Source organism: Nicotiana sylvestris, chromosome 10 (assembly GCF_000393655.2).
Source record: "Nicotiana sylvestris chromosome 10, ASM39365v2, whole genome shotgun sequence".
Classification (NCBI taxonomy): Eukaryota; Viridiplantae; Streptophyta; class Magnoliopsida; order Solanales; family Solanaceae; genus Nicotiana; species Nicotiana sylvestris.
Window position 1 is genome coordinate 37,622,201 of NC_091066.1, and position 25,840 is coordinate 37,648,040.

Sequence of the window (25,840 nt, forward strand, 5' to 3'; positions counted from 1 at the left end):
ATTCCGATCACACTCCTAAGTCATAAATCACCTCCTGAAGCTAACCGAACTATCGAAACTCACATCCGAGCCCTCTAACTCATAAGTCAATATCCGGTTGACTTTTTTAACTTAAGCCTTCTTAAAAGAGACTAAGTGTCTCATTCTTACCAAAATCACACCAAATGCAAACCAATCAACTCGACCACATAAAACACGGAAAAAAAGCATAAAGAAGTAGAAATGGGAAAAACGGAGCGATAACTCATGAGATGACTGGCCGGGTCGTCACAATATATATTAGATCGGGTTGCACGCTGCAACAATGTTATATATATTGGATGTGGTTGCACGCTGCAACAATATTATATATATTGGATCGGGTTGCACGCCGCAATAATTTTTAGATATATTGGATCGGGTTGCGTGCCACAACAGCGTTATTATTACTTGTTGTAGATTTTGAGTTGTTTCTCTCATATTTCTCTTTATTTCTGTTGGATTTGATGTGTCCCCCCGAAGCATGCACCCCCTCCCATTTAAACTGCTTTTACTTGTTTATTTTATGTTGTATATTATATAATTGCACTGGTTTTATCTGGAGTCTGGTCCTAGCCTCGTCACTACCTCGCTGGGGTTAGGCCAGGCACTTACCAGCACATGGGTTCGGTTGTGCTGATGCTACACTCTGCACTCTGTGCAGATATCGAAGCAGCACCGGGACAGTAGCACTTGGGGAGCCAACTTTCAGTCCACAGAGATCCCGAAGTAGTCCTGCAGGCGTCCACAGGCGTCTATTCTATCTACTTATCTGTTCTGTTTTCATTATATCTGAGACAGACTGTATTTCTTTTCTTCAGATATCTGTATGTAGTATTCATAGACAGCCCGTGAATATTGTGACACCGGTTTCTGGGTAGAGACGCATGTTGGCATTTCCATATTTATTTTGGGTTTATATTAGTCTAAGTCTTCCGCTTAATTTCATCTTCCGCTATTATTTAAATGTTGATCACCTGTTATTACAAGCCGTTAAAAAGGACTAAAATGAAAGAGTTAAAGTTTCTAAATTTCGTGGCTTGCCTAGCTTCTACGAGCAGGTGGCATCACGACTCCCGAGGGTGGAAATCCGGGTCGTGACAATTATAGCTTTAACCTACAAATTGTAGCTTTATTTAGTTAATCAGATTGTATTGCAAAGTTATCTATGAATCTTCACTTAATTTTAACACAAAAATAGTAAATTTTAATTACATGTAATTTATCACATCGCCTTTAATATGAAATAAAAAATAAAGCAAAAAAAAAGAAATTTTTTTATAGAATAATGAAGGTGGTAATTACACCCAAAGAAAAAAACTACTAACTTTTAATTTATAATCATAGGCTATTTTCTTCCGTTCTTTAATTTTTATTAAATTATAAATATATTATTCAATATTATAGTTAAATAATTTTAAAAATTATATATTCATTAAATTAGGGTTCACGCGCAAACCCTAAGACTAGTTATATTAAAAGTGGGAAACCCTTAATTAAAAAGTTGAATTACTAAAATATCCTTCTTAAAAACTTAAATATCCTACTTATAATAATAATAATAATAATAATAATAATAATAATAATAATAATAATAATAATAATAATAATAATAATAATAATAATAATAATTAAGAAGAAAAAAACCAATTTAATTTGAAGTGTCCTTTCTAAAAAGTTGTGTCTTTTTAAAAGCAACTAACTATCGTTTGTCTATTCAACCATTTATTTAAATCTTAAGAGCAAAGCATGAAGATTTCGAGCAAACAACGAAGTAAGGAAGTGGGAGCACCGATAAGTTATTATCTTTGGTTTGGCCCTTCCAAATGGTTTCATCGGTACAACATTCTATGGACCAACATAAACAGCACGTGAGTTTTTAATTATTTTTCCCCTCAATTTAAACAAAAGAATAACTATCATATCTTTTACCAACGCTTTTGACCATTTCAAAACATAATACGGCTTCTGAAAAAAGTAGTATATAAAATTTCGAGGATTACATGTAAAAGATTATAATTAGAACTAGAAATAAAATTTAACTTTTGTGCATTAACAATATAAAACTTTTTACACTATTTGATCTCTTAAAAGTAAATTAACATAAGTAATTACTGAGAATAATAGAATTCAAATGTTAAGTTGTATTGATAATATAATTTTTTTTATAGACATAGTTAAATTCCTATTAATATTGCGAATTCATGATTGAAAATTAGAAAATAAAACTATAATATGAAAAATAAAATAACTTAAAGAGCATAGAGAGATTATTGGTAGTTAGATATCCTAAAATTAGAAAGAGAAATATAAAAATAGAAACTAATTTTATTTAAAGTGTCCATTCTAAAAAAAGAATCATATCTATTTAACTGGTTTCGATGGTAGTCAATTGATAACATAAAAAGAATAGTTATTATTTTGGCTTTCTGGTACTTCTTTTTGGTCGGTTATACAAAACTATATGACTTTGGTTGATTATACAAAACACATGGATGGAGAGGAATAAAAGAAGATTTCAGAACCAGTGTATTACATATGCAGAAAGAGTTCAAGAAATAGCTTTGCAGTTGCATATCATAAGCCAGAACAAGAGCAAATGAAAGTCAATGTTAGAACAATTAAATGGATATTCTAGTGGAAACAATGTATAAATCAGGAAAAGATTAGGAAAAGTACATAACTGTAGTTATGAGAATAGAAAGACTGTAAAGGATCTAGCTCTAGAGTCCTGTGGGCTAGCGGATATAAATATTTCCATTGGCTAAATACAAAATTTTAATTTGACCAAAAAAAACAAATATGACACTCCTTAACTATTATGCCAATCCATCTTGAGAGTTAGACGTGTGTATTGCTATTTTTCTTTATTGAATCTACTACTTCAACTCTAAAAATTCTTCTTCTTCTTATTGGGTTGAGTAAAAGAAAAATAAAATTATTTTCATGTATATGTATAATTATGTGCGTGTGCGCGCAATCCCATATATATTCATATATGATACATTTTGTGACTAAAATATTTATATCTACTTTAATGCTAAAGTGAAATTATCATTAGGAATGACATGTGAAAAAATATATTGCATCGACATTTGAAAGAAAATAATGTAATTATTAAGTTTTTCTATCACTAATAATATGTATATCTTTATAAATGTATATCATAAAATTGATAATAATATACTAGCCATTCTAAAAAAGACATACGATGAACGAATTATATACATAAATGATAGATTCTTTTAATAATAACTTCTTGATATGTATGCGACAGTAAAAAAGAGGCTACAATTTCTTAAAAACAAGACACAAACTTTAACACGTGAATATTTACAACTACAATTAATGTTAAAATATCTAAAAATAAGGAAACGATCAAGATGAATTTTGATATACTAGAATAACTAATATTGTTCGAACATTACTTTGTTGCATTGAGTTTTATCCTCAATACAATAATAACAATATATGTGCAACAACACATATAATAAACATAAATAAATAAGGCGGAATACCCTAAAATTACATTAAAGTTGGCATGGATTATTAGTTATACCGCTAAATTATTCGTGGTCTTAATTAACCCCCCTCCCCCCTTGCCCCCCTTGAACTTGACTATTTGATGGCCATTACCCCCTTGGACATTGCTGTGGCGAAGAGTATGGATATATTCTCTCCTAAATGCGTGAAGTAAAGAAAAATTAAAAAAATAGCTTTCAAGTAGGTTATTTTTTAACCGTTAATTGACACACAATCATATGTAATAATTTATTTGTTACAATTATGTATTTTTTTGCTTCATCTTTATATACAATGTGTACTTTACCCCAACTTTTAGTCTTTTTTATTTCTTCTATAGATATAATGTCTATTTTTTCCAACAGTGTATGTTTTTTTTTGGGCAAAACTTATGAAAATTTAGGTTGGAACTCCATCATTATAGGAAAATAAAACTCTAACTAAAATAATAGAGTACTAATTGTGTATTTCTTGTTATTTTTCTTTAGATATAATGGTTATTTATTTGAACTGTATATTTTTATTGTCGAGTCAAATAAGTAAGTTTATTTTGCTACATGTCCATTATCTTTTACCACATCAAGAAGGTATAGACAAAATAAAAACTCATAATATTGTGTATTTTTTCATATTTCTTATTTAGATGCAATGACTATGTTATTTTAACTGTGTATTTCTTTTTTCGAGAAAAAATTGTGAAGAATGCTTGCTTCAAGCTCTATAATTTTTAGCTAAATAATTTTTTCAGCCAAAATAATAAAGTTTAAGCTATGTATTTTATATTTTCTTTAGATGTCATAACCATTTATTTTAACCGTGCATTTCTTCTTTTCCAGGTCAACTCAAAAAAAAAACTAAAACTTCATCATTTTTAGCTAAATAAATTTTTTAGCTTAAATAAAGAAGCTCTAGCCAAGTTTTATTATAACGTTTTCTCCAAAAATATTATCTAAAAAAATACTATACTTAAAAAGGTCAAATATATATTTCATTGTTCAAATATGCCAAATGGTCGAAGAAAAAATCATATGGGAGGCAAGTTCATGCCACTATCCTAGGATGAGATTATTTAGGGGATAACAACTATTGAATAACAAAGTCCAAGAGTAATTAAAACTATGAATAGTTCAAGGGTGTAACTAATAATTCGTGTTGAGTTTATTGGTGTTTTAAGATATTTTGCTAATGAATAACCAAGTGACAAAAGGGGTTACCAATTCAGTTGATTGTGTATAACAAGAAACTATGATAGTGACCGAAATAACAACAAATACTACTAAAGTAACGTCTCCTTCTGCCCAAATTTAAACTTTAGTTATTTATATCAATACGTCTAGATGATATCCAATCATTTTTACCTCGATAAACTGTCACGATCTTGATTTTCCGCCCTCGGGAATCGTGATGGCGCCTACTAATGTGAGCTAGGCAAACCGACTATTTGAACAAATTACCTTTTTACCCATTTTATATTCTTTAACAATTATGAAGCAATAACGTGTAGACAACGGAATTTACAATAAGCGGAAGAAAAGCAATGAACTATCTGAATATGTATCCAATACAACTGCTTGAGCATCGACTACCCAGAACTGGTATCACAGTTTCACTGACGGTCTAAGAATACTACATACAAAGTCTGAAAGATAAAAGATACACTGTTTCTGAAATAAGTAAAGGAAACAGGATAAAGGAAAGATAGGAGGTGACGCCAAGGCCCGCGGACGTCTGCAGAACTACCTCGGGTCGCCTGTGTAGACTGAAGACAGCATCGTCGCTGCAGTCCAAGCGCTCCGGTATCAGTATCTGTACACAGTGCAGAGTATAGTATCAGCACAACCGACTCCATGTGCTGGTAAGTGCCTAGCCTAACCTCGGCGAAGTAGTGACGAGGCTAGGACCAGACTACCAAATAAACCTGTGCAGTTAAATCATATACAGCGGAAATAGAAGCAGATAATTACAAGTAAAATTGGGCGGGGGAAACATGCTGCGGGGAGTAACAGGTAACAACAGAACGACAGTAGAGAAACATAAGGAATGCCATAAATCAATTACCAGCAAAAATAAGGAAATAGAAGAAACAGGCACACACGTAATACTGTTGCAGGTGTGCAACCCGATCCCATTTTATATATTACCGTTGCATGCGTGCAACCCGCTCCCATTTCACATATTACTGATGCAGGCGTGCAACCCGCTCCCATTTCACATATTATCGTTGCAGGCGTGCAACCCGCTCCCATTTCACATATTACCGTTGCAGGCGTGCAACCGCTCCCATTTCACATATTACCGTTGAAGGCATGCAACACGCTCCCATTTCTTTTGTCAACACCAATCAAAAAAAAGGGTCCCGGCAAGGGATAAATAATATGAAACAAACATCCCGGCAAGGAAACAATAATATGATAATAACATTCCGGAAAGGGATAAATAATATCAAACAAACATCCCGGCAAGGAAACAATAATATGACAATAACATCCCGGCAAAGGAAAAATAATGATAATAACATGTGAAATGCAATAAACCACAACGGATTCATAACAATTACAATACAAGACTCACGAGCATGCTTGACACCGACGTATAGATACTCGTCACCATGCCTATACGTCGTACTCCACAATTAACACGTAGCAAATAAGACACGACTCCTAATCCCTCAAGCTAAGGTTAGACCAAATACTTAACTCAATGCCACGAACACAATTCAAGTCTCAACTATCGCTTTACCCCTTGATTCTACCACCAATTCGCTCGTATCTAGCCACAAGTTACTTAATTACATTAATAAATGCTAAATGAATCGATTCCAATGCATGAAAATAGATTTTCTAAAGTTTTTTTCCAAAAAGTCAAAAATCGACCCCAGGCCCACATGGTCAAAACCCGAGGTTTGAGCCAAAACCCGATTACACATTCCCCCACAAACCCAAATATATAATTTGTTTTGAAATCAGACCTCAAATCGAGGTCCAAATCCCCAATTTTTGAAAAACCTAGGTTCTACCCAAAATATCTAATTTACCCGATGAAAATCATTAAATTTGAGTTGAAATCATGTGAAAAGATGTTAATGATTGAAGAAACGAGTTAAAATTGACTTACAATCGATTTGGAAGAAGAGTTGTCTTTGAAAAATCGCTCAAGAGTGTTTTGGTTTTGAAAGAATGTGAAAAATGAAAGATTTTCGGCTAAGTTATAAAATTGTAGGTTGCAGATGTCGCAATTGCGAACCTAGACTTCTGCTAAGTTCGCATTTGCGAGTCGACCTTCGCATTTGCGAAGTCGCTTTTTGCGAACCACATGTCGCATTTGCGACAACTGACCAAAAGGGGGAAACATCGTATTTGCGATAAATTCCTCACAATTGCGAGGAAGGCTGGACTGGGCTATTTTCGCATTTGCGACATTGCCTTCGCATTTGAGAGCCAAGTTTCGCAAATGCGAAGCCTGCAGGCCTGCAATGCAACAATTGAAGTCTGCAACTTTCCAAGTCCAAAATCCACCTCGTGGCCTATTCAAAACTCACCCGAGCCTTCGGGGCTCCAAACCAATCATGCACACCAACTTAAAAACATCATACGGACTCGCTCGTGCATTCAAATCATTAAAATAATATCAACAACTATGAATTTAGCATCAAAATCATGAAATTTCTTAAGAATTTCAAAATTTCCAATTTTCTCAAATACAATCCGATTCACGTCCGTTTATTACCAAATTTCACAGACTAATCTTAAATCACATATAAGACATGTACCGGGCGCCGGAACCAAAATACGGTCCTGATACCATCAAGGTTTAAACACATTTCACTTTCAAAAACTCATAAATATTCCAGAAAATAATTTTCTTTAAAAATTCATTTCTCGGGCTTGGGACCTCGAAATTCGATTTCAGGCATATTCCCAAGTCCCATATTTTCCTACGGACCCTTCGGGACCGTCAAATTACGGGTCCGGGTCCGTTTACCCAAAATGTTGACCGAAGTCAACTTAAATTCATTTTAAAATCAAAATTCATCATTTTTCACAGATTTTCATATATTGGCTTTCTGCCTATGCGCCCGGATTGCGCATGCAAATCAAGGTGAGACATAAAGAGGTTTTTAAGGCCTCGAAATGCAGAATTTATTTTTAAAACAAGTGATGACCTTTTGGGTCATCACATAAACAGATCACCACATGATGATCTACATTGATTATTCACATAAGCTTATACTATATTTCTTTTGAAGTTTTATTTTAATATTATTAATACGATATATTTTACCATATTATATTACTACAAAAGTTGACATATACGTGCAACGTATGTGTAGAGAAACTAGTTATATAAAAGCACGAATAATTTATGCTAACTATTGAACGACATAAATATCCTTAAAACATTGATCGACTTTTATGACTTTCAATATTTATATAATTTAAGGATATAATTGTAAATCATCTAAGACTGGATTTATTTTCCATTTAAACTACACTTACAAAGTCGATTAAAAAAAGTCGCCTTTGGGTCAAATTCTTTATTCTTCTTCTGATTCTATCGTTTTGGACTCTATTTCTCATCGCCTACTTCTTCTTGGTAACCTACTGTCACGACCCTGGTTCACCCTCTGTGAACCATCGTGATGACACCTAGTCTCTACGACTAAGTAAGCCTAACAATGCGGAATGTAAACAATAATTGCAGAAGAAATAATTAAAAACAGAAATAGTAAAATGAAACAGTGTTTAAGGTGCCGCTCGGAACATTCAATAACAACTCTCGAAGCTAACAACAATTCCCAAAACCCGGAATCTCACGAATCACAAGCTAAGAGATACATAAGAAGCTCTAACTCCAAAAATATCTAAGCAAGGGGAAAATACTGAAGGGCTATACTTATTACAGAAAGATAGAAAGGGACTCCTCGGTCTGTGGACGCGGCAGATATACCTCAAAGTCTCTACAGAAACGCCTCCTCCCAAGGATGATAGAACTGAGTGGAAGTACCTGGATCTACACAACAAAAATGTGCAGAAGAGTAGCATGAGCACACCACAACAGTGCCCAGTAAGTATCAAGACTAACCTCGATGGAGTAGTGACGAGGAACAGTCAAGACACCTACAGGTCTAATAAACTGTACAAATATAGGAACAACGGGGCAAGATGTATATATAAAGACTATACGAAATGGCTAACAATACTAAAATCTCAATAAGGGAAGAAAATCGCAAGCAACACGAAATACCAAAAAAATGACACAAAAGAGCGAGCAAAAACACACCCCAAATCCTATAGTCACAATATAGTAAAGGTAAGAAATAACTCAGATCCTACGACAGTGTTCACATCAGGTCTTATTCAAAAATTCCACGAAATAACGTATTTCGGACAATTACAACTCACGAGTCCCAGTACCTGAAATCTAACACTTGGCATCATGTGCCCCCATCAGCCTCATGGTCATACTTACAAATCACTTGCTAACTAGGGCCAGTCTCACATATATAATAAGTAAACGAGGGTGTACATCTATACTCAGCAAAATTAGGAGGACTTCATATCCAATAGGAGTGTTCAACTACGTGTATGTTTGTGCAAGTGCTCTAACAAAATTTCTTACCAGCTAATAGACATAAGGAGAAGAGCAGACAACACATACGATGTTTCCTCACAACTTCCACGAGATAAAGCTCATACAGGTAAGCGTACCACAATCACAATATTAACAAATAGGAATTCCCCTAGGCCATCACAACTCCTGACAATCAATCCCTGACATAGCCCACCTTGTCTCGCCACATGTGCAAATAATAACATAATAAGTACCCGCTTTATTTCGCCGCACGTGCATCATAATGTTTCCACCTTATCTCGCCACATGCGCAACCCACATATAAGCATATAAACATATCCTGCCTTGTCACGCCACATGTGCAATATATCAATAGTAACAATAGCATGACAAAGACCTCGTGCACCCCCTCAACAATAACCGTACGTCAGAGACCTCGTGCACAACACAATCACAACCGCACGGAAGAGACCTCGTGCACCAACAACCACAACTGCATGGCAGAGACCTCGTGCGCCAACACAACTCGCACAATAATAACAGTGACAGTAATACAAAATATAGCGAGTGAATCCACTCCAAAACTTCAAATCACAAGGAATCGGTATAACCAATTCATAAGAATAGCCACAATAAGAAAAATGAAAGGCATAAAGGGGACAGTTCAATGAAAGGGGAAATTAACGTGTAGTGACAATCCCAAATAAACCAAATCAGTACAAGGAAGACAACACGAGTCTTGTAGTCCCAAATAAAGGCAAGTCGACAAAGATATAGGTCATCTAAATTCCGTTTAAGGTTGGGAAGTTACAAGAACATTCAGTAATTTTAGTTAAGGGAAGGTGATCTTAGCTGCACTTAAGACTATGCGATTATAGGAGGGATGCCAATAACTCTCAGTAATGCAGGCAGTTATTAAAAGGTAGCATGATGATAAGAGAGACGAAGTTCTTCAGTTAAATCAAACAGGATGATAATTAGGCAATAAGTGTAAATCATGCAGCAAACAATTCCAACTAAGCATGTAGAGACGAAACTAATAAGAAGGAACTCAGTCATATCAAAAATAACTTCATACATAGTGAATATAAGAACCTAAGAACCCTAAAAGGCCAACTATCCACAATTAAGTCCCGGTACACACTCGTCACCTCGACACGGATTTCAATCAACATAAAAGACTCAATCCTAAGAGAAAGTCCCCCACATAAGGTTAGGCAAGATACTTACCTCAAAGACGACAACTCGGTACTCTAAAATGGACTTCTCGGGCGAAAAGACCTCCGGACAGCTCAAATCCAACTATAATAACTCCAAAACACACATAAATCAAATAAGGAACTATTCCGAATAATAAAGTTTCAATCTTTACAAAAATATAAAAATCGCCCCAAAAGTTGACCCCCGGGCTCGCACCTCGGAACCCATCAAATTTTACAAAATCCGATCACCCATTCTAAAATGAGTTAAACCATATAAAATTTATCCAATTCCGATACTATTTGCTCCCTCAAGTCATGATTTTTCACTTTGAAATTTTTCTTTAAAAACCAACTCTTTCTCCAACCTAAAACACAATTTAAATGATAAAAATAAAGACAAATTAATGGAATATATTTAACTCTAGTTGAAGAACACTTACCCAATCGAATTTCGTGAAAAACCCAACAAAAATCGCCAAGAACCGAACTCTAGAAGTCAAAATATAATGAAAATGGTGAAACCCTCCATTTTGGGATATATTCTGTCTGCCCAGGTTTTTATGCATCACGAACGTGAAGAGAGGGCCGTGTTCGCGAAAAAGAAAAGTTAAGGCTTCCTAGGTTGCTCATCACGAACGCAATGATAAGCTCACAAACGTGGAGAAGAAAAATGCAAGGCTTCGCGAACGCGAAGGGAAGGACGCGAACGCAAAGAAGGAAAATGCAGGGCTTCGCGAATGCGAAAAGAATGACGTGAGCGCGAAGAAGGATTTCGAGGTGGTAAGCAACAAGGCACTGCGAATGCGAGAGGCTATTCGCGATTGCGAAGAAGGATATCAGAAGCAGCAAAACAGTAGTTTCAAAAATGGGGAAAAATACCCGTAGCCTACCCGAAATACACCCGAGGCCCCCGAGACCCCGTCTAAACTCACAAACAAGTCACATAACCTAACACGGACTCACTCGAGGTCTCAAATCACATCAAACAATGCTGAAACAATGAATCACACCATGAATTGAACTATGAACTTCCAAATCTTCCAAATTCGAAAACTTGTGCCGAAACCGATCAAATCAACCCGGAATGACGCCAAATTTTGCAGACAAGTCCAAAATGACATGACGGAACTGCTCCAACTCTTGGAATCACATTTCGACCCCGATATCACAAAAGTCAACTATGGGTCAAACTTCTCCATTTTTCAAACTTTAACTTTTCCGACTTTCGCCGAAATGCCTCAATTTACCTTACGGGCCTCCAAATCTGAATCCAGATGCGCGCCTAAGTCCAAAATCACCATACGAAACTGTTGGGATTATCAAATTTTCATTCCGGGGCCGTTTACTCAGAAGTCCAATTCTGGTCAAATTCACACCGTTCAAACTCCCAAAACTTCATTCCTTCTTCCAATTCGACTCTGAATCATCCATTAACCGAATTCAACCATGCACACAAGTCGATGCTCATATTATGAAGCTGCTCAAGATCGTACGCCACCGAACGGAGCTTAAATTCTCAAAACGACCGGTCGGGTCGTTACATCCTCGCCCTCTTAAAACCAACGTTCGTCCTCGAACATGCCAAGATTCGCCTCGAGTCCTCAAGTCACTGAATACACACTTCCAACATACACCCGCGGGTGATACCACATCACCCCAATCCACGAATCCTGACGACACCATCTCAACTGAAATTTAGCCTTTCTAGCAATGCCAATAAGCCTTAGAACCAGAATTCTCATCTTCCATCCATTTTCAAAAGACCCAATTCTAAATCCATACCCGGTATCAGTCTCAACCAGCTGCATCAATTCATACCAACACCCATATAGTACACCCTTACAACACGACACATCACATATAGGCCCACAGTAATATTTTTGATCATAATATTCACCCGGAATCAAATTTAGCACCAGCCATAAGCCTCATATCCAATAGGAACCCGTTTCAAACCCCCACCACACTGGAGATGATACAACAACCATGAAAGCCACATAAGTAAACATACGAATCACCAAATCTCAGCTAATACCAACGGGCACACACCCACAAGCTGAAAGCACAGAACGAAAATGACTGAATATGGGAAGGGAACACATAAAGGAACTACCAAACAAGCCATACAAGCACAAATTTTCTATAAACACTAATCTACAAAACAATCTAACAAGAAAGAATTAAGGCATATAAAAGAATCACAAGGCTCTCATACTGATATAACTCCCACCACGGTACACAGCCCGACCTCAACACATAAAACACATGAAATCACGAGGGTCCCGCCCTCCACCCTAAATCACAAGTAGGGTACACATCAAATTAGTTGGGAACTCTCACTAGATCAATTCTGTCACCAAGATTACAACACGTACTGGCTCCCGCACTGGTGGAGCATAAAATCACAGCTCGTAGCCAAAGATACTCAGAAATCACATCAAACCTACCGAAATGGACAATATGAATTTACTATTAGTCTCATAACTCCCGACAATGGCTAGAAACAGACGATAGACACGGCTATCACTCATAGAACCTCCCAACAGGGTAATCACATAAATAGAGTGCTAATCATGAAATGCACCCATAGATAGAGCAACAAGTAGGGAAACTCACCCCAATAAGTAGAACTGTAATGAACTACGGATGGTGCTCCTCTATAACAAACCGAAATCATACCTGAATGACATTCAACTGGCGCGGAGGCCTCAAGCCTACTATATGAAATACATCAATGAGTCGGGCCTCCCACTCTTGGGCGCCCTTTACTTGCCTGAATACCTCGCTATGACACATCAAAGTATGGGACAATCTCTTACCATATGGCTAGTATCTCCACACTCAAAGCAACCTCTCTGCTGACGAGGCTGTGGAAACTGTGCAGTGCGGGCACTTCGAGACCCATGACACCTGAGTCACTATGCAAAGCCTGAAGCGCGAACTGAACTGGCTGACCCACAAAACCTCTACCATGTCGCACCCTGCCTCCAAAATAAGGACCAGCAGATCTCCCGGGTCTACGAGGCCTCCTCGCCTCCTCAAACTCTCTCTCCTGATCTCGTCTACCCTCTCTCTTATTGCCCCGCCTGTCCTCTCTCTCCCTAGCATACATACCCTCTATCCTCCTAGCAATGCTCACCACCTGCTGATAAGAAATATCTATCTCCAACTCATGAGCATGCTAGACCTGATGCTAGGATTAAGCCCCTCAATAAACTGGCGAACCCTCTCGCGAATAATAGAAAGCAAGGCTGGGGCATGTCTAGCCAAGTTGGTGTAACGGACAGCATACTCCAAGGCAACCATAGTACCCTGGCGCAAATGTTCAAACACTGCGCGTCATGCATTCCTGAGGCTCTGAGGGACAAACTCTCTCAGGAACATATTTGAAAACTGGGTCCAAGTCGGTGAAGCTACCTCATCCGGACTGTCTAACTCATAGGTGCGCCACCACTCATAGGCGGCTCCTCGAAACTGGAAGGCGGTGAAAGAAACCCCACTCAATTCCGATATACCCATGGTACAGAGAATGCGGTAACACTTATCTAGAAATCCCAGAGCATCCTCTGATGCTAGACCACTGAATATAGGAGCCTTGTACCTCTTGAATCTCTCAAACCTCAGCTGCTCCTCCTCGGAAGCTGCTGCGCTGCCCTCGGGCTGATCTCAGACTGCAGGCTGTACAGGAATAATCTTAGGAACCTGCTCAACATGCACTCGCTGCTCAGGAGTGCAGGCGGTGGGAGTCTATGCTCCTCCCCCGACCTGAGATATGGCTGCAGCAAGGGGAAGCAACCTTGCCTAAGCCAAAGTAGTGTACATGCTCATGAACTGCACAAGAGTCTCTTGAAGAGCTGGAGTAGTAGTAGCAGTAAACGTATCAGGTGCCTGGACTCCGGCTGGGACTGTTGGTGGTACCTCGGTGGAAGCTCGTGCGGGTGCTCTAGCTGCACCACGTGCGCGTCCTCGGCCTCTACCCCGGCCCCGAAATCCGACGGCTGTAGTAGGGGGCGCGGGTGCCTGATAAACTCGGGTAGCACATGTCCTCACCATCTGTGAGAGAATGGAAGACAGAGGTTTAGGATCGTGAGGTCAAAAATCTCGCACGACAAGGAAATCAAATGAAGTAGAAATTTTACTAACAGTTACATAGCCTCTCGTAGATAAGTACAGACGTCTCTGTACCGATCAGCGAGACTCTAATAAACCGGCTTGTGATCCATCACTCCTATGAACCTAGAGCTCTGATACCAACTTGTCACGACCCCGGTTCGCCCTCCGTGAACCATCGTGACTACACCTAGTCTCTACGACAAGGTAAGCCTAACAATGCAAAATGTAAAAAATAATTGCGGAAGAAATAATTAAAAACCGAAATAGTAAAATGAAACAGTGTTTAAGGTGCCGCTCGACACATTCAATAACAACTCTCGAAGCTAACAACAATTCCCAAAACCCGAAATCTCACGAATCACAAGCTAAGAGATACATAAGAAGCTCTAACTCAGGAAATGTCTAAACAAGGGGAAAATACTGGAGGGCTATACTTATTACAGAAAGATAGAAAGGGACTCCTCGGACTGCGGACGCGGCAGATATACCTCAAAGCTTCTACAGAAATGCCTCCTCCCAAGGATGATAGAACTGAGTGGAAGTACCTGGATCTGCACAACAAAAATGTGCAGAAGAGTAGCATGAGCACACCACAGCGGTGCACAGTAAGTATCAAGACTAACCTCGGTCTAGTAGTGTCGAGGAACAGTCAAGATACCAACCGCTCCAATAAACTGTACAAATATAGGAACAACTGGACATGGTGTATATATAAAGACTACACGAAATGGCTAATAATACTACAATCTCAATAAGGGAAGAAAACTAACAGCAACATGAAATACCAAAAAAAAGGACACAAAAGAGCGAGCAAAAGCACAACCCAAATCCTAGAGTCACAATACAGTAAAGGTAAGCAATAACTCAGATCCTACTACAGTATTCACATCAGGTCTTATCCAACAATTTCCATGAAATACCGAATCTCAGACAATTACAACTCACGAGTCCCAGTACCTAAAATCTAACACTTGGCATCCTGTGCCCTCATAAGCCGCATAGTCACACTCTCACATATATAATAAGTAAATGAGGGTGTACATCTATACTCAGCAAAATTAGGAGGACTTTATATCCAATAGGAGTGTTCAACTACGTGTATGCTTGTGCAAGTGCTCTAACAAAATTTCCTACCAGCTAATAGACATAAGGAGAAGAGCAGGCAACACATACGATGTTTCCTCACAACTTCCACGAGATAAAGCTCATACAGTTAAGCGTACCACAATCACAATATTAACAAACAAGGATGCCCTCAGGCCATCACAACTCTTCACAATCAATCCCTGACATAGCCCACCTTGTCTCACCATGTGTGCAAATAATAACATAATAAGTGTCCGCTTGTTTCGCCGCACGTGCATCATAATGTTCCCACCTTATCTCGCCACATGCGCAACCCACATATAAGCATATAAACATATCCCGCCTTGTCACGCCGCATGTGCAATATATTAATAGTAATAATAACATGACAAAAACCTCGTGCAACCCCTCAACAATAACTGCACAGCAAAGACCTCGTGCACAACACAACCACAATCACACGGCAGAGATCTCGTGCACCAACACAACCTGCACAACAATAACAGTGACAGTAATACAAAATATAGCGAGTGAATTCACTCCAAAACTTCAAATCACAGGGAATCGATATAACCAGTTCACAAGAATAGCCACAATAAAAACAATGAAAGGCATAAAGGGGACAATTCAACGAAAGGGGAAATTAACGTGTAGTGACAATCCCAAATAAACAAAATCAGTACAAGGAGGACAACACGAGTCTAGTAGTCCTAAATAAAGGAAAGTCGACAAAGATATAGGTCATCTAAACTCCGTTTAAGGTTGGGAAGTTACAAGAACATTCGGTAATTTTAGTTAAGGGAAGGTGATCTTAGCTGCACCTAAGACTATGCGATTATAGGTGGGATGACAATAACTCTCAGTAATGCAGGCAGTTATGAAAAGGTAGTATGATGATAAGAGAGACGAAGTTCTTCAGTTAAATCAAACAGGATGACAATTAGGCAATAAGAGTAAATCATACAGCAAACAATTCAAACTAAGCATGTAGAGACGAAACTAATAAGCAGGAACTCAGTCATATCAAGAATAACTCCATACATAGTGAATATAAGAATCTAAGAACCCTAAAAGGCCAACTATCCACAATTAAGTCTGGGTACGCACTCGTCACCTCGCGTACATGGATTTCAATCAACATAGAAGACTCAATCCTAAGGGAAAGTCCCCCCCCCCCACAAGGTTAGGCAAGATACTTACCTCAAAGACGACAACTTGGTACTCTAAAATGGACTTCTTGGGCGAAAAGACCTCCGAAAAGCTCAAATCCAACTATAACAACTCCAAAACTCACATAAATCGTGTAAGGAACTATTCGAAATAATAAAGTTTCGATCTTTACAAAAATATAAAAATCGACCCAAAAGTCGACCTCTGGGCCCGCACCTTGGAACCCATCAAATTTTACAAAATCCGATCACCCATTCCAAAATGAGTTCAACCATACAAAATTTATCCAATTCTGATACTATTTGGTCCCTCAAATCATGATTTTTCACTTTAAATTTTTTCTTCAAAAACCAACTCTTTCCCAACCCAAAACACAATTTAAATGATAAAAATAAAGAAAAATTCATGGAATATATTTAACTCTAGTTGAAGAACACTTACCTAATCGAATTTCGTGAAAAAACCAACAAAAATCGCCAAGAACCGAGCTCTAGAAGTCAAAATGTAATGAAAATGGTGAAACCCTCGATTTTAGGATATATTTTGTCTGCCTAGGTTTTTATGCATCGCGAACGCGAAGAGAGGGCCGCGTTTGCGAAGAAGAAAAGGTAAGGCTGCCCAGGTTGCTCATCGCGAACGCGATGATAAGCTCACGAACGCGAAGAAGAAAAATGCAAGGCTTCGCGAACGCGAAGGGAAGGACGCGAACGCGAAGAAGGAAAATGCAGGGCTTCGCAAACGTGAAGAGAAAGACACGAACGCGAAGAAGGATTTCAAGGTGGTCATCAACATGGCATCGCGAACGCGAGAGGCTGTTCGTGATCGCGAAGAAGGATATCAGAAGCAGCAAAACAGCAGTTCCAAAAATAGGGAAAAATACCCGTAGCCCACCCGGAACATACCCGAGGCCCCTAAGACCCCATATAAACTCACAAACAAGTCACATAACCTAACACGGACTCTCTTTAAGTCTTAAATCACATCAAACAACGCCGAAACGACGAATCATACCATGAATCGAACTATGAACATCCAAATCTTCCAAATTCGAAAACTTGTGCCGAAACCGATCAACTCAACCCAGAATGATGCCAAATTTTGCAGACAAGTCCAAAATAACATGATGGAGCTGATCCAACTCTCGGAATCACATTCCGACCCTGATATCACAAAAGTCAACTATGGGTCAAACTTCTCCATTTTTCAAATTTCAACTTTTCCAACTTTTGCCGAAATGCCTATTTACCCTACGGACCTCCAAATCTGAATCCGGACGTGCGCCTAAGTCAAAATAACCATACGAAGATGTTGGGATTATCAAAATTTCATTCCGAGGCTGTTTACTCAAAAGTCCAATTCTGGTTAAATTCTCACCGTTCAAACTCCCAAAACTTCATTCCTTCTTCCAATTCGACTCTGAATCATCCATTAACTGAATTCAACCATGCACACAAGTTGATTCTCATTTTACGAAGCTGTTCATGACCGTACATCGCCGAACAAAGCTTAAATTCTCAAAACGACCGGCCGGGTCGTTATACCTACTTGTATTCTTCCATAAATTTGTTTAACTGTTTTCCTTATTATAGTTTATTATTCCATAAAATCTACTTATAGTATTCCACTATTTCATAAAGTAAAGACAGCAAGGAACCAAACTTCATATTAGATAAAATCTGCTATAGTATTCCATATATTGGACTCTACTCCTCACCGCCAACTTCTTCTTGGTAACCGACTCCTCCTTGGACAACAGTATACACCTACTTCTTCTTCGACAACAGTTTGCTTTGTGCAATAACCGCCCTTTTTTGGGACAAAAATATGATTAGTTTAGTTATTTTTTATCAATTTAGTATGTGATTCAGATTTATTTTATGAATCCATGTAGAAAAAGAATAAGTCAATTATTTCTATAAAAGACGCTATTATTCATTATTTGTATTGTTGTAGAAAGAAGTAAGGTTCTCCAATGGGTATTGTTAATTCTCTTTATTGCTTTTGTATTTTGCAATTGAGTAATGCTTTGGTTTAAGGTCATATATATGAATTAGAGAGAAATAAAGTGTTGGATTTAGAGAGAGAATTTTTGAAGAACTCAAAATGAATTTGTCTTCTATTCAATTCTGTAACCGTTTACAAGATAGAAAATGAATATATATATATATATATATATATATATATATATATATATATATATATATATATATATATATATATACAATTAGCTAACTAACTAACCTCCTCACTTGTATCTACACTTATCACATGTGACTCAAAAGGAACATTTACATAATTACCTTGTTCTAGAGGTTACTAGAAGCTATTCTAACTATATACTTATGAACAGCCCTTGTGATAAAAAAAAAGGAAATAATCTGATGAAGGCTCAATAGGCCTAATAGCTGCCTGTAACCCGTGTAGCCCAACGTGGCCTTTCATTTAAAAGAAACCCTATCTTCTCTATCATTTTGTTGTTGTGTCTTATCGGCAACACCCCCCTCAAGTTGGAGGGGGCAGAAAGCACGCCCAACTTGCCTAGTAAACCACGACGAAGAGGCCCAGAAAGGGGCTTGGTAAAGAGGTCAGCGAGTTGATGGTGAGAGGGAAGAAAAGAGAGAGAGATGAGACCCACTTGGAACTGTTGCCAAACAAAATGGCAATCAAGTTCCACATATTTGGTATGCTCGTGAAATACAGGGTTTTTGGCGATATGGATGGCAGCTTGACTGACGGAGAGAAGAGTCACTGGCAATGAGGGAATGATAGAAAGATCGTCAAGAAGACGAACAAGCCAGGTCAGTTCAGCAACGACATACCACATTGACCGGTACTCGGCCTCAGCGGAAGACAAAGAGACAGAAGGTTGTTTCTTAGACTTTCAAGAAACAGAACAGCCCTCCAAACTGATAAAAATCCTACTAACAGAACGACGACTATCAGGACAAGAACCCCAATCAGAGTCGCAAAAAGCAAGCAAATCAAGAGAAGGATTAGCAGCCATGAAGAGGCCCAAACTAGGGTCACGAAGAAGATAACGAAGACAATGATGAGCAGCAGAAAAATGAGGCTCTCGAGGGTCTTGCATGAATTGGCTAAGATGATGAACGGCAAAAGAGATGCCAGGACGAGTGTGAGTTAAAAAATTGAGTTTTCCGAAAAGAAGACGACAGAGCAGAGGATTGGCAAGAGGAGGCCCAACACCGGCATGCAATGTAGAATAAGGATCCAAAGGAGAAGAGGCAGGGGACAAACCAAGACAATCAAATTCAGTGAGAAGTTCAAGGGTGAACTTGCGTTGGCAGAGAATAAGACCAGAGGGCTCACGAAGCACTTCCATGCCCAAGAAATAAGATAAGTTCCCCAAGTCTTTAATTTTAAACTCATGATCTAGGAATTGTTTCAAATCATTCAGCTCATAAATATTGTTGCATGTTAGTAAAATATCATCTACATAAGCAGCCACTAGGGAAACAGAATCACCACTCTTTTTGTAAAAAAGAGAGTAACCGTTAAGAGAGTGAGTTAAACCCTTGAAATTGAGAGCAGCAGTCAAGCGGAAATACCACTACCTAAAGGCTTGGCGAAGACCATAGAGAGATTTCTTGAGACGACAAACTAGGTTAGGAGCAGGAGGGTCTAAGCCTGCAGGAAATTTCATATAGACTTCTTCATGTAGATCCCTAGGTAAAAAAGCGTTATTCACATCCAATTGATAAAGTACTCAATTCTTCTTGACAACAATAGCAAGAATGCATCTAATAGTGGTCAATTTGACCACAGGAGAGAAAGTCTCTGTAAAATCAATCCCCTCTCATTGAGTGTCTCTCGAATAACCAAACGAGCTTTGAGCCTTTCGACACTTCTATCAGATTTTAGTTTAACCTTGTAAACCCACTTACAAGGTAAGGCCTTTCTACCAACTGGTAATGGAACTACCTCCCAAGTATCATTGGCCTTCAAAGCATTAAGCTCCTTTGCCATTGCTTCTTGCCAACCAGGGTCCAATACTGCCTGAGAATAACTAGAAGGCTCATGAACATTAGGTACGGAATTTAACAGGCTTTGATTAAGAGTAGAAAGTAGATTGGATGAAATAGTAGAAGGGAAAACATGTGAGATAAAACAAGAGTGAGAGGCATCAGTTAGGTGCACTGCTCCACAGATATAGTCAGACAAATAACTAGGTGCATTGTGTTCTCTTAAAGATTTGTGCAAGACATCATGAGAAACACCAGAAGAAGAAGCAAGATTGATAGAAGGATGAGAAGGAGGTGTAGATGAGGAGGTAGGTGAAACACTAGAAGAAGTAGAAGGAGTAGAAGATGGTGTAGAAGGTGAACTAGGAACAGGACCAGGAACAGATGGAGGAAGTGAAGCAGGAGAGGAAATAGGAACAAGAGAATCAGTAGTAAGGAGAGGAATAGACGAATCAGAAGAAGTAAGAGGTTGTGGTGTAGAAAAATCAATATTGGAAGAAATAGGAAATAACTGAGAGAAAGTAGTGGTAGGATGTGTAAAAGGAAAAATAGATTCATGAAAAATCACATTTCTAGAGAAAAAGATCTTATTGTTTGCTAAATTTAATAGCTTGTAGCCTTTCTTACCAGTAGGATAACCAAAGAATACACAAGTGATAAACCTTGGATCATGTTTGCCTCTAAGATTAGGCAAAGTAGAAGCAAAACATAAGCAGCCAAAATTCCTAAGAAAAGTATAGTCAGGTGGTTTGTGGAACAATATTTCATAAGGAGACTTGTAGTGTAGAAGTTTGGTAGGAAATCTATTAATAAGGAAAGTGGCAGTAAGGAGACATTCCCCCTAATAACAAATGGGTACTTTGGAATGGAAAAGAAGAGCCCTACAGGTTTCCATCAAATGTTTATGTTTTCTCTTAACAATACCATTTTACTAAGGGGTCCCAACACAGGTGGTTTGGTGAATAATTCCTTTGGAAGAAAAATAAGCTATGGCAGCAAGACTGCTTCCTATCTCAAAGGCATTATCAGACCTAACTTTCTTGACTTTGACTTCAAATTGTCTTTCTACCATAGCTATGAAAGATTTGAGAACAGTGAAAGAATTACTTTTAGTACTCAGTAGGTATGTCCAAGTACCCCTACTAAAGTCATCGACAATAGTAAGGAAATACTTAAAACCGTTGTAGGTGGGTTCCTTATAAGGTCCCCAGGTATCAATGTGAATAAGTTCAAAAATATGAGAAGTAAAACTTGTGCTGTCTGGAAAAGGTAATCTGTGTTGTCTAGCCATAGGGCAAATGGAACAAAGAATATCTTCTTTAAAAATAGTAGATTGTGGTAAGACAGAAATATATCTCATGGTAGAAATGGGTAAATGTCCTTGCCATACATGCCACAGATTTTTATCAATATTAACAGAATTAGACATAGTATAAGAAGTGCAACATGTTTGAGAAGAGTTTTGTGAAAGTGTAACAGCTTTATTTGAACGCAGGCAATCAACAAGCTTGTGAGTTGAGTAGAAAAGGTAGAGACTAGCTTTGACATCACCAAGGACCAGAGGCCTTCTCAAAGAAAGGTCCTACATCAAACAACAAGTTTCAGCAAAGGTAAGAAGAACTTTGAAATGAGTGTACAGCCTGTTAACTGAAATTAGGTTGAACTTAAAATCTGGGACATAAAGAAATCGATGTAAAGTCAAATCTGGATGTATAGTAACCTGTCCTGCTAGAGTTACTCTTACTCTGTCCTGCTAGAGTTACTCTTACTCTTTGTGAATTAGGAAGGTTAAAATTAACAAGATTAGGTAATGGTTTGATGTTAACAATGATGCTAGAGTCAAAGGTCATGTGTTCTGAAGCACCAGAGTCAAGAATCCAAATATGACTCCTAAGATTGTTTTGTGAATAGGAAAGAATAAGCAAGCATGTACCAGCACAATTAGCATTGATATTGGTTTCAGAATTTGTTACAGCTTCCTGACCAACTTTAACTTGTTGAAGTAGTTCCATTAATTGTGTTAGTTGTTCTTGCTTTATACCAATGGTTGCTTCTACATCATAGATTGAACTTGACCATAACCTTCATCTGTTGTTACTGCATTTCCTTGAATAGGATTCTGAAATCTTCTTTGTTTGAACCCTGGCTTGAAATTCTGTGGATAACCATGAAGTTTATAGCACTTGTCGATTGTATGGCCTGATTTTTTGCAATAGTTGCAATTTAGACTTCTCCTGTTGTCTTGATTGTTTCAAAAACTATAACCACCAGTATTCATTGTAGAGTTTGTTGGTTTCACTTGAGTTGAATTAAACCTCTATGTCGGCACATCAAATGAACCAGATTCACTAGGATAATGTCCCATGTTCTGTATCCCTCTTTGCCTTTTTTCTTGCAAGAGTGAGTAATAGGCCCTATCAATATTAGGTGGAGGATGCATCATCATGATGCTTCCCCTAACACTAGTGTATGGCTCATTTAGCCCCATTAAAAACTGAACTAATTTCTGTCTCTCTTCAAGTGCATCATTTTTATCATTAGCTCCACACTTACAATCAACACAAATGCATACAGTCCTTGCATCGAGAAATTCTATTTCATCCCATATAGCTTTTATCTTGTTGAAATAAGTAGCAATGTCGGAGGATCCTTGCACTGTTTCTAATAGTTGTTTTTGCAAATCAAATGACTGTGCTAGGTTTGACTGCCCATACCTATCCTCAAGTTGTTTCCACAGAATCCTCGCAGGTTTAGAATGAATTACGCTTGGCCTGATGTCTGGAGTAAGGGAATTCAAAAGCCAAGCAAACACCATGTCATTACACCTTATCCAGTATCTCAGATATGGTGAATCATCCTTAGGCCTGATTAAGATGTTGTCAATAAGACCTAGCTTGTTTTTAGCAGATAAAGCAATCAAAATTAATTTTCTCCAGCCTCCGTATCCAGTTCCATCGAAAGAAGGAGAAATCAGACACATTCCAGGAGAATCAGAAGCATGCAAAAAGTATGGATGATCGGCATCGATTTTAGTCGCTGTTGCTGCCATCAAAACGGCTTCAAGGAGAAGTTTTGAAGAATTTCAATGAATTTGAGTAGAGAATCAAAGGATCTAGAAGGAATTTGTAACAAAACAGTAGAGAAAATCAACTGGGTCGAGCAGATGCTCTGATACCATGTTGGATTTAGAGAGAGAAATTTTAAAGAACTCAAAATGAATTTGTCTTCTATTCAAGTCTGTAACCGTTTACAAGACAGAAAATGAAGATATATACAATTAGCTAACTAACTAACCTCCTCACTTGTATCTACACTTATCACACCTGACTAAAAAGGAACATTTACATAATTACCCCGTTCTAGAGGTTACTAAAAGCTACTCTAACTATATACTTATGAACAACCCATGTGATAAAAGAAAGAAAATAATCCGATGAAGGCCCAATAGGCCCAATAGCTGCCTGTAACCCGTGTAGCCCAACGTGGCCTTCTAAAAAAGAAACCCTATCTTCTCTATCATTTTGTTGTTGTGTCTCATCGGCAACATAAAGTGATTTAGAAATTTTATAAAAAGTAAAAAAAACAATGACATCTTAACTTTTATTGTAATTGTTTTTGTGTCGTACTTCTTTATTTTTGTCATATTTTTTAATTTTGGACATCAAAGTCTTAAACATCAACGTAATATTTATGTTTAAATTTTAAGCATGATGTTAGTGTAACCATATGGTTCAGAATTTAAAAGTTTTGTCTCATATTTTTAATGTCAACCATTTTACTAATGCTTTTGTCCAATTGAATTTCTATTAATCTAATTGTTGGAATATTAAGTCACTTTTTTGTGTGCAATATCTAATAAGTTATTTTCCATATCAATACATTATTTGTTATATTAAGCATTCTGATATATTATAGATAATATATAGATTATTCGACCAAATTAGATATTGACAAGAACGACATGTTATAGATAATATTTGAAGTCCATATAAATTAATAATTAATTCTCTTTTTGATTTAGTAATGGAATGCAATACTATACTAATTCAAGTTGGACAATAACACAAAACAATAGAATCCCATATGTTTTCAAAGTTGCAAAACCATACTGATCCCATGTAGACATTAACGCTATGAAGCATACTATATAATGGATTAGGGATTACATTATTCCATGGAATGAAATCTAGAGTACCGGTAGTACAAGAAAATAGTTCGAGCTGATTACAGAAATATTTTTTCTTTTACCATTTTCTATTTATATTAAAAAACCTTCAAATCTTTTGAAAAATATTTTCACAAAGGAATCCAAACACACAAATCTACCCAAACAATAAAATTCACATGCGAAACCAAAATCGAAACTTTGAGCATCTTTCTTTTTTGGTCTTTTCTTTGTTTTGAAGATGCAAATATATCAACTGGCAATTCTACTTAAAGTTAGAAAATTCATCACTTAATCGTGGAAAGATTACTAACATATGTTGTAACACTATTTGCCCTAGTTACGCGTTCGTAATATTTCTGGATTTAAAATACAACTAATTTTACTTTGAATATAAGACCACATTGCTTAGTAACTAAATTTGTACTATACACATTATTCGAAAAAAACATACATCAAACACATTATTTGTAAAGAAATATTAGGCAAGATATGATCACAATCTATATTTCTCTGCTCTACGGATACATATAATATGTAATCAACGTGACAAAATTGATCATCTATGCTGGTTCATAGGACTCCAATTATTTTGAATTAAATATTATTTTAATGTAATGATACCAATTTTCAACATGTAAAAGGTGCATCTTTTCTATGACCAATTGCTTTTGACATGATTTTTTCTTCTTATATACTTCTACTTTTTTGTCAATTTATTGTTCTTTCGTATAAATACTTACTGAAAATTTACGTGTAACGCACGTACATAGAGATTAGTATTATTATAAAAGCACGAATAATTTATGTTGAATGTTGATTGACTAAAATATACCTGAAATTTTGATCGACTTTTATGCCTTAAATATTTGTATAATTTAAGGATCTAATAGTAAATTACCTAATAATAGAATTCTTTTTCAATTTAAACTAAACATATTGCCAATCATATAAAATATCCTACTTGAATAAGAAAAGCACATCCATAATTTTCTATTAAAAAGAATTATTGT

At 37.2% G+C, this 25,840-nt stretch overlaps 1 protein-coding gene across 1 annotated transcript; it reads right to left on the bottom strand.

Moving 5' to 3' along the window:
• Nucleotides 1–22,979: 22,979 nt before the first annotated feature.
• Nucleotides 22,980–23,711, bottom strand: LOC104234732 (uncharacterized). Its single transcript, XM_009788348.1, has one exon. The coding sequence runs from the start codon at nucleotides 23,709–23,711 to the stop codon at nucleotides 22,980–22,982; it is 732 nt and encodes a 243-aa protein (XP_009786650.1).
• Between the last annotated feature and the right edge of the window lie 2,129 nt (nucleotides 23,712–25,840).

What these genes read in the sequence shown, in the direction of transcription:
- LOC104234732 (XM_009788348.1), bottom strand. Translation starts at nt 23,711, where the DNA reads ATGGCAGCAACAGCGACTAAAATCGATGCCGATCATCCATACTTTTTG.